The sequence below is a fragment of the Schistocerca nitens genome, chromosome 7, assembly GCF_023898315.1.
Source record: "Schistocerca nitens isolate TAMUIC-IGC-003100 chromosome 7, iqSchNite1.1, whole genome shotgun sequence".
Classification (NCBI taxonomy): Eukaryota; Metazoa; Arthropoda; class Insecta; order Orthoptera; family Acrididae; genus Schistocerca; species Schistocerca nitens.
The window spans coordinates 125315052-125327574 of NC_064620.1; the positions used below are offsets into that span (position 1 = coordinate 125315052).

General features: G+C 42.1%; 1 protein-coding gene across 1 annotated transcript in view; it reads right to left on the reverse strand.

The window, feature by feature from the left end:
* The window catches only part of LOC126195501 (lipase 3-like), a 174794-nt gene that overhangs the window by 24286 nt on the left and 137985 nt on the right, over positions 1-12523 (reverse strand). Inside the window, exon 6 of the mRNA XM_049934129.1 lies at positions 6882-6966. Coding sequence (XP_049790086.1) covers positions 6882-6966 — 85 coding nt within the window. The remainder of the gene's footprint in view (positions 1-6881; positions 6967-12523) is intronic.

Consider the following 12523-nt stretch of genomic DNA (forward strand, 5'->3'; position numbering starts at 1 on the left):
CGGTCGGCAACGCCTATATAAGACAACTGGCACACTTGTTGGATCGGGTACTGCTGCTACAATGGCAGGTTATCAAGATTTAAGTGAGTTCGAACGTGGTCTTGTATTCGGTGCTCGAGCGATGGGATACAACATCTCCGAGATAGCGATGAAGTGGGGATTTTCCCGTACGACCTATTCACGAGTGTACCGTGAATGTATGGTGAAATATGGTGAAGAAACAAATCTCCGACATCGCTGCGGCTGGAAAATATCCTGCATGTAATGGACCAAAGACGACTGAAGAGAATCGTTCAACGTGACAGAACTGCAACCGTTTCGCAAACTGCTGCATTTTTTAATGTTGGGCCATCAGCAAGTGTTAGCTTGCGAACCATTTAACGAAACATGGGTTTTCGGAGCAGAAGGCCCACTCGTGTACCCTTGAAGACTGCACGACACAAAGCTTAAAGTCTCGTCTGGGCCTGTCAACATCGACATTGGCCTGTTGATGACTGGAAATACGTTACCTGGTCGAACGAGTCTCGTTTCAAACTGTTTCGAGCGGAGGGCCGTGTACGGGTACGGAAACAACAACATGGATCCTGCGTGTCAGTAGGGGACTGTTCAAGCTGGTGGAGGCTCTGTAATGGTGTGCGGCGTATGAAGTTGGAGTGATACGGGACCCCTGATACGTCTAGATACGGCTCTGACAGGTGATACGCATATAAGAATCCAGTCTGATTACCTGCTCCCATTGCTTGGGCAATTCCAGCAGGACAATGCGACAGCCCATACGTTCAGAATTTGCTACAGACTGGCTCCAGGAACACTCTTTTGGGATTAAACACTTCCGCTGGCCACAGAACCCCCAGACACGAATATTATTGAGCATATGTGGGATAACTTGGAAAGTGATGTCTAAAAGAGATCTCTATCCCCCCGTACTCCTACGGATTTATGAACAGCCCTGCATCATTCATGGTTTCAGTTCCCTCCAGCACTACTTCAGACTCCATGCACTTCTGCGTGCTCGCGGGGGTCCTACACGATATTAGGAAGGTGAACCAATTTCTTTGGTTGTTGAGTTTATATGCAACATATAAAACGGATAAACTGCTTTGAAAGTGCTATCTGCATACAGTCTCTCAAAATTAGAATCGGAAGATAAGGGAAACAGAAATCGTAGGAATAATTAAGTACCACTGGAAAGGCTGGAGGACAGAGAACCGGCACGGGCAGAGAGGGCGGGTGTCGCAGCACGTCACTGTTCGCTCTGAACAGAAAGCATTCGTGCAGGGGCGGGACGCAGCGCTCAGGTATTGTACGGAGCGACAACATCGGCCTTTCAATTATTCAGCCGCAGATGAAAATATTTGATGCCAACGACAGGTGGCGTGCGCACGAGGCATTCTGACGTCGCTCAGTGAAACCCCGAACTTATTATCGCGTTCTCCGAAAAAAACACCCACACTCGCCCGTAGCTCCTCGCGCTTCGGAATCGACACGAATTCAAACAGTGGTGATAGGGGCGTCTGTCAGCTCATTTGACGTGCGAGTAGGCTGCCGAAATATTTTCCCACTCTTGTCACTCATTTCAGAAATACATTTGATGATGACGTGCATCGGAATTTGCAGCCTTCACATTTTCCGCGCGTCATGCTAGTGTGATGATAGAAAATGCAAATCGAGCAGGCTTTATAATTACTATATGAGCCAGTGCCCTTCACTGCTTCTATTGGTTGCAAGGTGGCGTATTGTACGTACCACGTACTCCACGAAGAAAAAAAGTGCTACCGTCACAAATAACGACACATAACTTTTTCCGTCTCTTCCTATGAAATTTCCTTAAGGAAAATGGTAAAGTGGCAGACTAATCATTCGATAGTTTCCTTATTCAGTCGCTCCTTCTTTCTTTTACAGCGCGATGATACTACTTTTCTGGAAATCTTACATTAATTCGTATTTCTGGGGATCTTACGTTAAGTCATTAGTTACAGAAATTTATTTCGCTTGTTCAAACACCATTCTGCGCCATTATCTCCCAAAGTTCCATAAAACAGACGCCTCCTGCTTTCCTTGATGTCAGGTAATTCAGTGCTCTATCAAACACTAACTACATGAAGGGATTTTCTATATCTCTTATATTACCTTCCCTTTTCTATCCCGATGTAACTGTTTATCACCCTCAGATAACCATCAGAAGTCTTGTTGGCACATATGTGCTCATTTTCTGCATTTTACCGAGGTTTCCGATAGTCACCTCGCAAAACATCATATTTTATGCTAGGATTCTTACCCTTTATCCGTCTGACACCGGGTCGACTTTTTCAACAATAATTTTTACGTAAACTAGACCTGTTGTTGTTGTTGTTGTGGTCTTCTGTCCTGAGACTGGTTTGATGCATCTCTCCATGTTACTCTATCCTGTGCAACCTTCTTCGTCTCCCAGTACCTACTGCAACCTACATCCTCCTGAATCTGCTTAGTGTATTCATATCCTGGTCTCCCTCTACGATTTTTACTCTCCACGCTGCCCTCCAATACTAAATTGGTGATCCCTTGATGCCTTAGAACATGTCCTACCAACCGAACCCTTCTTCGGGTTTTGTTGTGTCACAAACTCCTCTTCTCCCCTATTCTATTCAATACATCCTCATTTGTTATATGATCTACCCATCTAATCTTCAGCATTCTTCTGTAGCACCACATTTCGAAAGCTTCTATTCTCTTCTTGTCAAAACTATTTATCCTCCATGTTTGACTTCCATACATGGCTACACTCCATACAAATACTTTCAGAAACGACTTCCTGACACTTAAATCTATACCCGATGATAACAAATTTCTCTTCTTCAGAAACGTTTTCCTTTCCATTGTCAGTCTACACTTTATATCCTCTCTATTTCGACCATCATCAGTTATTTTGCTCCCCAACTCCTTTACTACTTTATGTGTCTCATTTCCTAATCTAATTCCCTCAGCATCACCCGACTTAATTCGACTACATTCCATTATCCTCGTTTTGCTTTTGTTGATGTTCATCTTATATCCTCCGTTCAAGACACTGTCCATTCCGTTCAACTGCTCTTCCAAGTCCTTTGCTGTCTCTGACAGAATTACAATGTCATCAGCGAACTAGACCTATAATGATTAATTTGTGCTAATACCAAGAAAATAAATAACTTTATCAAATATACTACAAAAGTTCAAATGATGTGCAGTTAACTGAAAATTCATACAACAATAGTCTCAGGACACTTAGGGGCCTTATTTGTGTCACTACGGTAAGATGATGTCGGCAACGAGGATACGAAAACACAGCCGCCAGAAATCGGGCATTATAATTAGGAAAGAAAGCTTAGTAATTATCATATAGTTTTATGGGCTACGTGATCAACAGGTCTAAAATAAATGACTGTAACTAAACAAATATTAATGCCTGTAAGTTGGGATTTTTTCCTTCAGCCTGAACACGATAATTATCGTACAAGTCTCTCCATAACTATCAGCCAAATAGACAATTCGAAAATTTTGAATTCGTGCCTTGAAAGCTGGAGAATACAGCTTTCACAGAATTCTTGAACTTATTCTGAGTTTGAAATTTCATTTGGATGGAAAGCTACTTTCTACAAATCAGTACGGATTTAGAAAGTATCGCTCGTGCGAAACTCAGCATGCACTTTTCGTTCATGATATTTTCTGCTAACCATGGATTAAGAGCATAAGGCAGATTGCATAATCCTAGATTATCGGAAAGCGTATCACACTGTGCCGCACTGCAGACTGTTACCGAAGCTACGAGCGTACGTTTCCAGATATTTACATCTATATCTACACAGGTATTCTGCAAGTCGCGTATAGTGGGTGGCGGAGAGTACCTGTGCCACTACTTGTTATTTTCTTTCCTTTTCCACTCCCAAATAGAGCGAAGAAAAAACAACTGTCTGTATGTCTCCGTACGAGCCCTAATTTGTCGTAGCTTATCTTCGTGGTTTCTACGCGCTATGTATGTTGGTGGCAGTAGAAGCGTTGACAGTCAGCTTCAGACGCCAGTTCTCTAAATTTTCTAAAAAGTATTTCTCGAAAGGAACATCGCCTTCCCTCCACGGATTCTAATTTGAGTTCCCGAATCATATCCGTAACACTTACGTGTTGTTCGAATCTACCGGTAACAAATCTAGCAGCCCGCCTCTGTATAGTTTCGATGTCTTCGTTCAATCCGACCTGGATCCCAAACACTCGAGCAATACTCAAGAATAGTTCGCACCATCGTCCTATATGCGGTCTCCTTTACAGGTGAACCACTCATTCCTTAAATTGTCCCAATAAACCGAAGTCGCCTTGCCTATCACAGTTCTCCTATGCTCGTTCCACCTCATCTCGCTTTGCAACGTTATGCCCAGTTATTTAAACAACTTGACAATGTCAAGCAGAACACCAGCAATAATATATCCGAACATTACTGGTTTCTTATTTCTACTCATCCGCATTAACGTACATTCTTCCCCATTTAGGGTAAGGTGCCATTCATCATACCAACTGGAAATTTTGTCTAAGTCATCTTGTGTCTTCCTACTCAACTTCGACATCCTACCGTACACCACGGTATAATCAGCAAACAAGCGCAAATTGCTGCCCACCCTGTCAGCCAAATCATTTATGTATACAGAGAACAGCAGCGGTCCTGTCACACTTCCCTGGGGCAGTCCTGACGATACCCTTGTCTCTGATGAAAACTCCTGCCGTCGAGGACAACACACTGGGTTCTATTACTTAAGAACTCTTCGAGCCACTCACATATCTGTGAACCTATTCTGTATGCTCGTACCTTCGTTGACAGCCCTCAGTGGGGAACCGAGTCCAACGCTCTTCCGATATCTAGAAATATGGAATCTGCATGTTATCCTTCCTTCATCTATAGTTCTCGGTATATCACGGGAGAAAGGGACAAGCTGTATTTCGCACGACCGATGCTTTAAGTGAGCGGCTCGAAGACTTCTTAAGTAATATATGAAGCTGGTATCTATTCTTTCGGACATGTCCTAAACAACAGATACCATCGGTGACCACGCAGCTCTCTTAGAATGAAATGAAAATTAAATCAAGACCATAATCTGTCGACAGGCATTGATATACATCAACGGGGACAATTGAAAATGTGTGCCCCGATCGGGACTCGAATCCGGGATCTCCTGCTTACATGGCAGACGCTCTATCCATCTGAGCCGCCGATGGCACAGAGAATTGTGCGGCTGTAAGGATTTATCCCTTGCACGCTCCCCGTGAGACCCACATTCCCAACATAATGTCCACACACGACATTCGTAGTGCCCCTGCCCTTTACACTCATTACTCGCGGCAAACAATCTTACCGAGTCCCGTAAGAATTCGGGCAATGCGTGTGCATCCAGCAAAACGGAAGAAGGTCACTGGCCGGTTAGCCTTAACTATATGAAGATGGTATTTGTTCTTTCAGACATGTCCGAAAGAACAGATACCATCTTCATACAGTTAAGGCTAACCGGTCACGTTTCTTCTGTGCTGGAGGAACACGCGTTGCCCGAACTCTTACGGGACTCGGTAAGATTGTTTGCCGCGAGTAATGAGTGTAAAGGGCAGGGGCACTACGAATATAGTGTGTGGACATTAAGTTGGGAATGTGGGTCTCACAGGGAGCGTGGAAGGGATAAATCCCTGCAGTCGCACTATCCTCTGTGCCATCGGTGGCTCATATGGATAGAGCGTCAGCCATATAAGCAGGAGATCCCGGGTTCCAGTCCCGGTCGGTGCACACATTTTCAACTGTCCCCGTTGATGTATATCAACGCCTGTCGACAGCTTAAGGTCTTGACTTAATTATCATTTCTTAAGTAATAGGACGCAGTTTGTAGTCCTCGACGGCGAGTGTTCATCACAGATAAGGGTATCATCAGAAGCGCCCAAGGTAAGTGTTATAGGACCGCTATATTCACAAAATGGGTGGGCAGTAATCTGCGGCTGTTTGCTCACAACGCTGTGGTGCAGGGGGAGAAGGTGAATGACTGTAGGAGGGTACAAGAAGACTTAGACAAAATTTCTAGTTGGTGTGAAGAATGGCATATTGCTCTAGATGTAGGAAAAAGTAAGTTAATGGGAATGAGTCGGAAAACAATCCACTTGTATTGGTGGACAGAATAAGTAGTGTCCATGTCGATTAAATACTTAGCCGTAACAGTGCCGAGCGATATCAAATGGAGCGAACATTTAAAAACGGTAGTAGGGAAGGTGAATGGTCGACTTGGGTTTACTGGAAGAATTTTAAGACTGTGTGGTTCATCTGTAAAGGAGACTGCGTGTAGATCACTAGTGCGTCCCATTCTTGAGTGCTGCTGGAGTGTTTCGGGTCCCCACGAGGTCGATTGAAGGGAGACATCGAGGCCCTTCAGAGTGGGGCTGCTACATTTGTTACCGGTAGGTTCAGTCGATTGGTCAGTATTACGGAGATGCTTCGTGAACTCAAATGAGAATGACTTTATGGTAGATGACATCCTTTTCGCGAAACAGTACTGAGAATATCTAGTGGATCGACATTTCACGTTGACTGTAGAACCATTCTACTGCTGCCAACGTACATTTCGCGTAAGGACTACGAAGGCAGGAGATCTTAGGGCTCGTACGTAGGCACTTAGACAGTCGTTTTTCACTCGCTCTGTTTGTGAGTGGGAGAGGAACGGAAACGACTAGACGTGGTACAAGCTACCCTCCACCATGCTCCATACGCTGACTTTCGGAGTGTGTATCTAGGTAAAAAGGACTTCCAAAACACCATCGCTGCTGGGTCAGCACAGTAACGTCTACCTCCCAAGTTCAGAAATACGACATAAAATATAAAAACTTGACTTTGTTATGCTAAATCTCACCTGACGCCATGAGCTGCATAAAGTGGCACATGGTCTTGATGGACGTCTGCGTTGGATAATGGGCAAACAGCTCAGGCAAGAGAGTCTGTAAGAGAGAAATCGTTGTTAAGCAAAGACAAATGGTATCGGTAGGATAAAAGCTTTGATTATCGTAGTTTTTGTTGTGCTGTGCGAGGATGGTTCATCATTTTATGTAACAAGAGGTCTCACGTGTATAAAAACACCCCGTGAGAATTAAATTCCATGATAGAGGAGATGATCAAAGCTTTCAAATGCTGCCGGTAGATGGAGGTAGCTGTGCCGTAGCCGTCCGTAGTACAGTTTCAAAGTGGAGGGGTTGACTGATACGGGTAGTCGCCGATTAAAGTGTGAAGTGTAATAATATTTTTGCTTTCAAAGAAAACGTTCCCAGGTGTAACTCATCACCATCTAGTTAAAGCCTACAGAGCGAGTATAAGGTCACAAAAAAAGGTGTGGTTTTGTGGGAGGAATTTTATAGAGGCTGAATAGACGTGTGAGAGATCAAAGGTCACCGCGACCAAACGCCTCTAACTGTATGGCGAACGCACAATCGTCCAGTCGACTGTTTTTTTTCCGTTCAGTCGGTTTTTTTTTTTTTTTTCAGTTGAAAGATACAACTGGATGAAACTAGTCTTTGCGGCCATGATCAGGTATAAGCATATTTTTCACCTACTCTCAGGGTGCGAATGGTTTTGGTTTCACGCAGTGCGAGACAAACGGCTGACACAAGTTTCTGACTGCTATGTCAGTAGCTGTATGAAAGCTTTCACTCAGTTTCCCGATAGGAGTGTTTCCTTTTAGATACTTGTTCAGCCTTTTCGGTTACACGTGATCCATGACAAGGGTTGCCAACATTTTAAAGACATGCAACATACCTTATTTCAAAGAGAGTTAAATGAAAAGTACATGTCTAAAAATGAACTATTTTCAGAATTTCTGTATTATTTATGGAAATAGGAATTTTTCGCACTTCTGGCCTTAAGTATCAATATTTGATTAGTTTTTAACAGTTTAATAACTGGCATTACCTTACAAATTTATGTTTGAAGGAACAGTGAGGACTTGATGTTAGATTTTCAACTTCAAGACTCAGACCGCTAAACAGGTAGAACTGGAACTATCTCAACATGACAAGTAGATTTGAAAGTTCATTGTAATCTTCGCTCCTTTCAAATCTTCATAAAAGACTTTTCTTATTAATTGCTGAGGCCCTGGTCCTTTCCTCTAGTTTGTTTCGCACCCATTCCCCATAATTATTTTTCGATGAATACTGGCGTGATGTGAACAGCAAGCTTAGAGGATACCTTTTTTCTTAACTGGGGAATTAATCACGTGCTTTTCAAACATATCCTGCTGCTTGTCGTAAGCTTATTTTCACGAAACATGCTTGTCACATTCGTCAGTTTTCTCTGAACGCTTTACCACTCTAGTATTCGTCTAGACGATTGTTGGGAAAACGCCTAAAAGACTCAGACTGGCCGACAAACAGAGTACAGACTAGTTGCTATCAAATGATGAATAATTCAGCCAATATGCAGAACTACAACGGACCATACGGATCTCTTTTGATTCGATTGCTGCCACAGTTTCACTTGAAGGAAATGAATGAATGACTGAATGAAAGAATGAATGAATAATAGTCCAAGCGATACGTAAAAGTATTACTGACTGAGTTGATTGTTGTCATTTGGTTATTCCTGTCAGTAAACGTAAGTCGGGTCGAAGGTTTATCTCAGCGCAGTCGTAGCATTCGTGTGTGGCAGACTGCACATGAACTCAACATCATTGGTAGGGCAGTCGATATGTTGCATAATACGTCGGACTACCAGAGGAATTCATGCAGCAACTCTTACCTGTCAGATGAGAGTGAAACAAAGCGAATCGTGTTGTCTCGCCAGCACTTCTTGCTGTATTAGTAGGAGCGCAAGTTCATTCGTGTTCCGAATCGTCACAGGGGACGAAACGTAGGAGCATATTGTAGCAACTAAGGCAAATATAATGTCGGTGTCATGGACACACCCTCCTTTTCCCCTGACAAGATTCAAAATAACAGTATCGGCCAATAAAGGTATTGTCATAGTTACTCAGGACATGCAGGTTGTGCTACTGGCTTATATCCTCACCCATGGTGTAACTGGACGTCCATCTCTAGCATTACTTTGCCTCAACAGTGGTTGTCGATACCAGTATTACTTTTCGTATATTGGACAGGTCGGTATTATCTCAGTTGTTTTTCTGAAAACTTTCATATAACCTTATAAACAGTATTTTATATTTCAATCTAAAATTTATGAAAAGTAATTACTTCATAAAATATTTTAGTTTCGATGTTATAATCGATAAATACTGGTTCAGAATGTACAGTTAAAATTATTTTTCAGAAACATTTGAAATTACCAATTATTTGCACACTTAATATTTCTGTTAATAATTATCCTGTACTGTTTACTACGTTTATTTCCATATTAATTTATGAAATAATAATAGAAATTATAATGTAACGAAAATTAGTAGGAATTCATTTATTAAGAAAAATTTTAAACCGTCTGGAACATTGTTATTTCCGCAGAGTGTGAAAGTCATAAGCTTGCCTCTGCTGTGATCGGACGTCTTTTCTATAATAGGTGTGAACGATGTAATTTCGGTTTCGTTAATGTGAAAAATCAAAGCACTGTATGATATACTAAAACGTGAGAAAATCTGTGGAAAATGTATATACGTAAAAAAATTCTATAACAACATTCTTGCGATTTATTTGGTTCAAACCAACAGTGAGGACCTGATGTTAGATTTTCAGCTTCAAGAATCAGACCGCCGACAGGAAGAAATGGAGCTATCTCAACATGACAAGCTAAGTAAATTTCAAAGTTTATTGTAATCTTCGCTCCTTTCAAATCTTCATAAAAGACTTTGCTTATTAATTACTTGGACTGGACGTTGTTTAATGTGGACAATAGATGGAAGAAGGAAGGAGGGGGGGGGGGAATACAATGGGAACACGCGTTAATATTGCCCCGCTGGAACGGTTGCAGACAGCGATTCGGAGGAAAGGACTGAGATTACGTTCGACAGGTGTCGTATTTCTGCACGAAAACACCCGACCACAGTTGGCTACGAAGAAGGGTGATTTTGTTCAGATTTTCCGATGGAATGCATTGGAACGTCGTCCAAACGGACTGGATACCACGCGAAGCGATTTGACAGGTCTTCGGTCTACTGAGGAACCCTACGACCGGTCGTTACTTCAGAAGCCATTTATACTTTAGCAGGCCGTTGCTAAGTGACTCCTACACATGGACCCTGATTTATTTAATGCTGGTTACAGTATACCTGTTTTCCGACGAAACAAGTGCTTTGACAACCATGGTGACTATCTGGCAAACTAATATGTGCCAGCAGCTTAGAGACTCTGTGTACCTCTAGAATAAATCTTGTGTCTCAGTGGACCATCCTTAAATGTAACCTTAAGGTAGACACACAAACACACACTAGGACTGTAGATAAAATGTCGATATATCGATTCCTTTTCCCAAAGTATCGATTTATTTAGGTAGCTTACTTTCTACGATATATCGATATCGAAATGGCAATATTGACGGCCGATATTTTTATATTATATTTTTTGGAGATTTTCGGTAAATATTTGAAGTTGATCTTTTGATATTGTAGTAGAACTTAAATTTACTTTCACTGTGTGAAGGTGTCTTACTGCTTTATGAGCTTTCATGACGTCCAGACATTCTTTTTATTTGTGTGAAACAATTTAGTATAGATGGTACAAAGAGGAAGTCCGATTGCACTGAGGGGTGTCTACGTGACTGGAATCACAAGACTTCCGTTCTGAAGAAATAGCACATCAGCTGCGGTAAAAAAAGCCGACATTTTTCAAAAACAGCTGCTGAAAACTATGAACAAAAATCTAAATGACAAGATTAGTCTTTTCGGTGGGCGGAGGCGTGTGAGGGAAATGCTAACGTAATCGGCGCTCGGCGCTACTAACGCAAACTGCAACGTTTAACTTCACCACGCAATTTTGATAGTACAACTGCTAGGTCTCAGGCGTTTGCAGAAATCAAAAAACGGGGAAGTCGATATGAAGTGTTCTGGACAAATCCGATATGTGACGAAACCGAACGACGGACCCATCGGACACCGTTTATTGTGCCACTTACATGCAGTTACCATTGTTAGCAAAGTCGTTATCGCCGAGAGTGAACGTGCATGTTTTTCCTTCCAATTCTTGCTCTAAGGAGGATAAGCAGGCTGTTAGTTTGTTGATGTACAGATATAACAAATAATAAATCAATGCTTAAATATACAGCTCTCAAACCGGTAGTATATTTACAGTGTTAAATCTTGTGTAATACATCTCGCTCCGTCATGTGTAATTTTGTATTGTGTTCTTTGACGATAGAGTCAGATGTATTTCGCAATGATATCAGTGACTGCAGCTGTAGTACTGGAAGGCTAAACTCTTTGAAGGAAGGTGATGGGTGGTGAAAGAGAGTGAAATAAATAACGTATAAAATGCACATTCGACCCATCAGCTGTTTTTATTTTAAACCCAAATATCTACCACTTTCGCTCTTGGGCTATTTTTACGGATGAGAGCTAAAATGTTTTAAGCAACCATATTGTATTAGTCATTACTTAAAAAATGTAGTGCTTGCCATGAATGTAAACATGTGAGACACTACTATAAAAGCAAACATACGAATACTAAGTGTGTACAGAGCAGTACTCAAGAGTAGATCAGGACTATGAAATACATAACAATGATGACCCCTTCTTATTGGGAGGCAAACATGCATTGGAAATTGGACTGTCTGGGTAGAGAACGGATGAGAAGCTGTCAGCAGGGCGAACTCGACTGTCACAGAGTAAAATAAAAGTTATATTTCGCGTCTCAGAACGTGTCATGATATACTTCCAGTTTTTAACCAGGCAGAGGCAGGCGAGCTATCTGACCTGCAATAGAGCTAAAACACAAGGGAGCAAGACTATGCAGAAGCTGAATGAGTTAATGGAAATAGTGCTGGATTGAGCTGCGTCTTCGAACTCTGTACTCTTGGACTTTGGTCCAGCGATTCAGCACTCATGGAGTAGCGCGTGTACCTGGCTAGAATACGTGAAGACAGAACGTCACATATTAAGTGGAAACGCGGAAAATATATAAGATTATTATTAACTTCTAGTGATCCATGTTCAGACGGAGAGCTGGAATTGTAAAGCAGCAGTCACAGGGCGGAAAGTATTCATATCACGTACGGTCATGGGCTGAAAGAAATGCAAGGTGTATGGGGAGATAATGGCGAGAGATGGACCGTTACAGAAAGACAGAGGTAGAGGGGGAATAGAAATGGATGAGACATTAATGACCTCAATTTGATTTTGATGTAGTATCAAGTAGTCCTTAGCGCTAAAAGTCATGTAACAGGATAAAATAGCTATTCTTTTATTCTACATCGTGATTATACCTTTGTTTTGTTTCTGGCAAACAACATTTAGTTGGTAGGATGAGGGAAGCAAAGAGTCTCAGGGGCAGAATGGGAGAATACCTAATGCGGTAAACCATACAGTAACACTGTTAGGCAAAGCCAAGCGCGATTGGTAAACCCCGT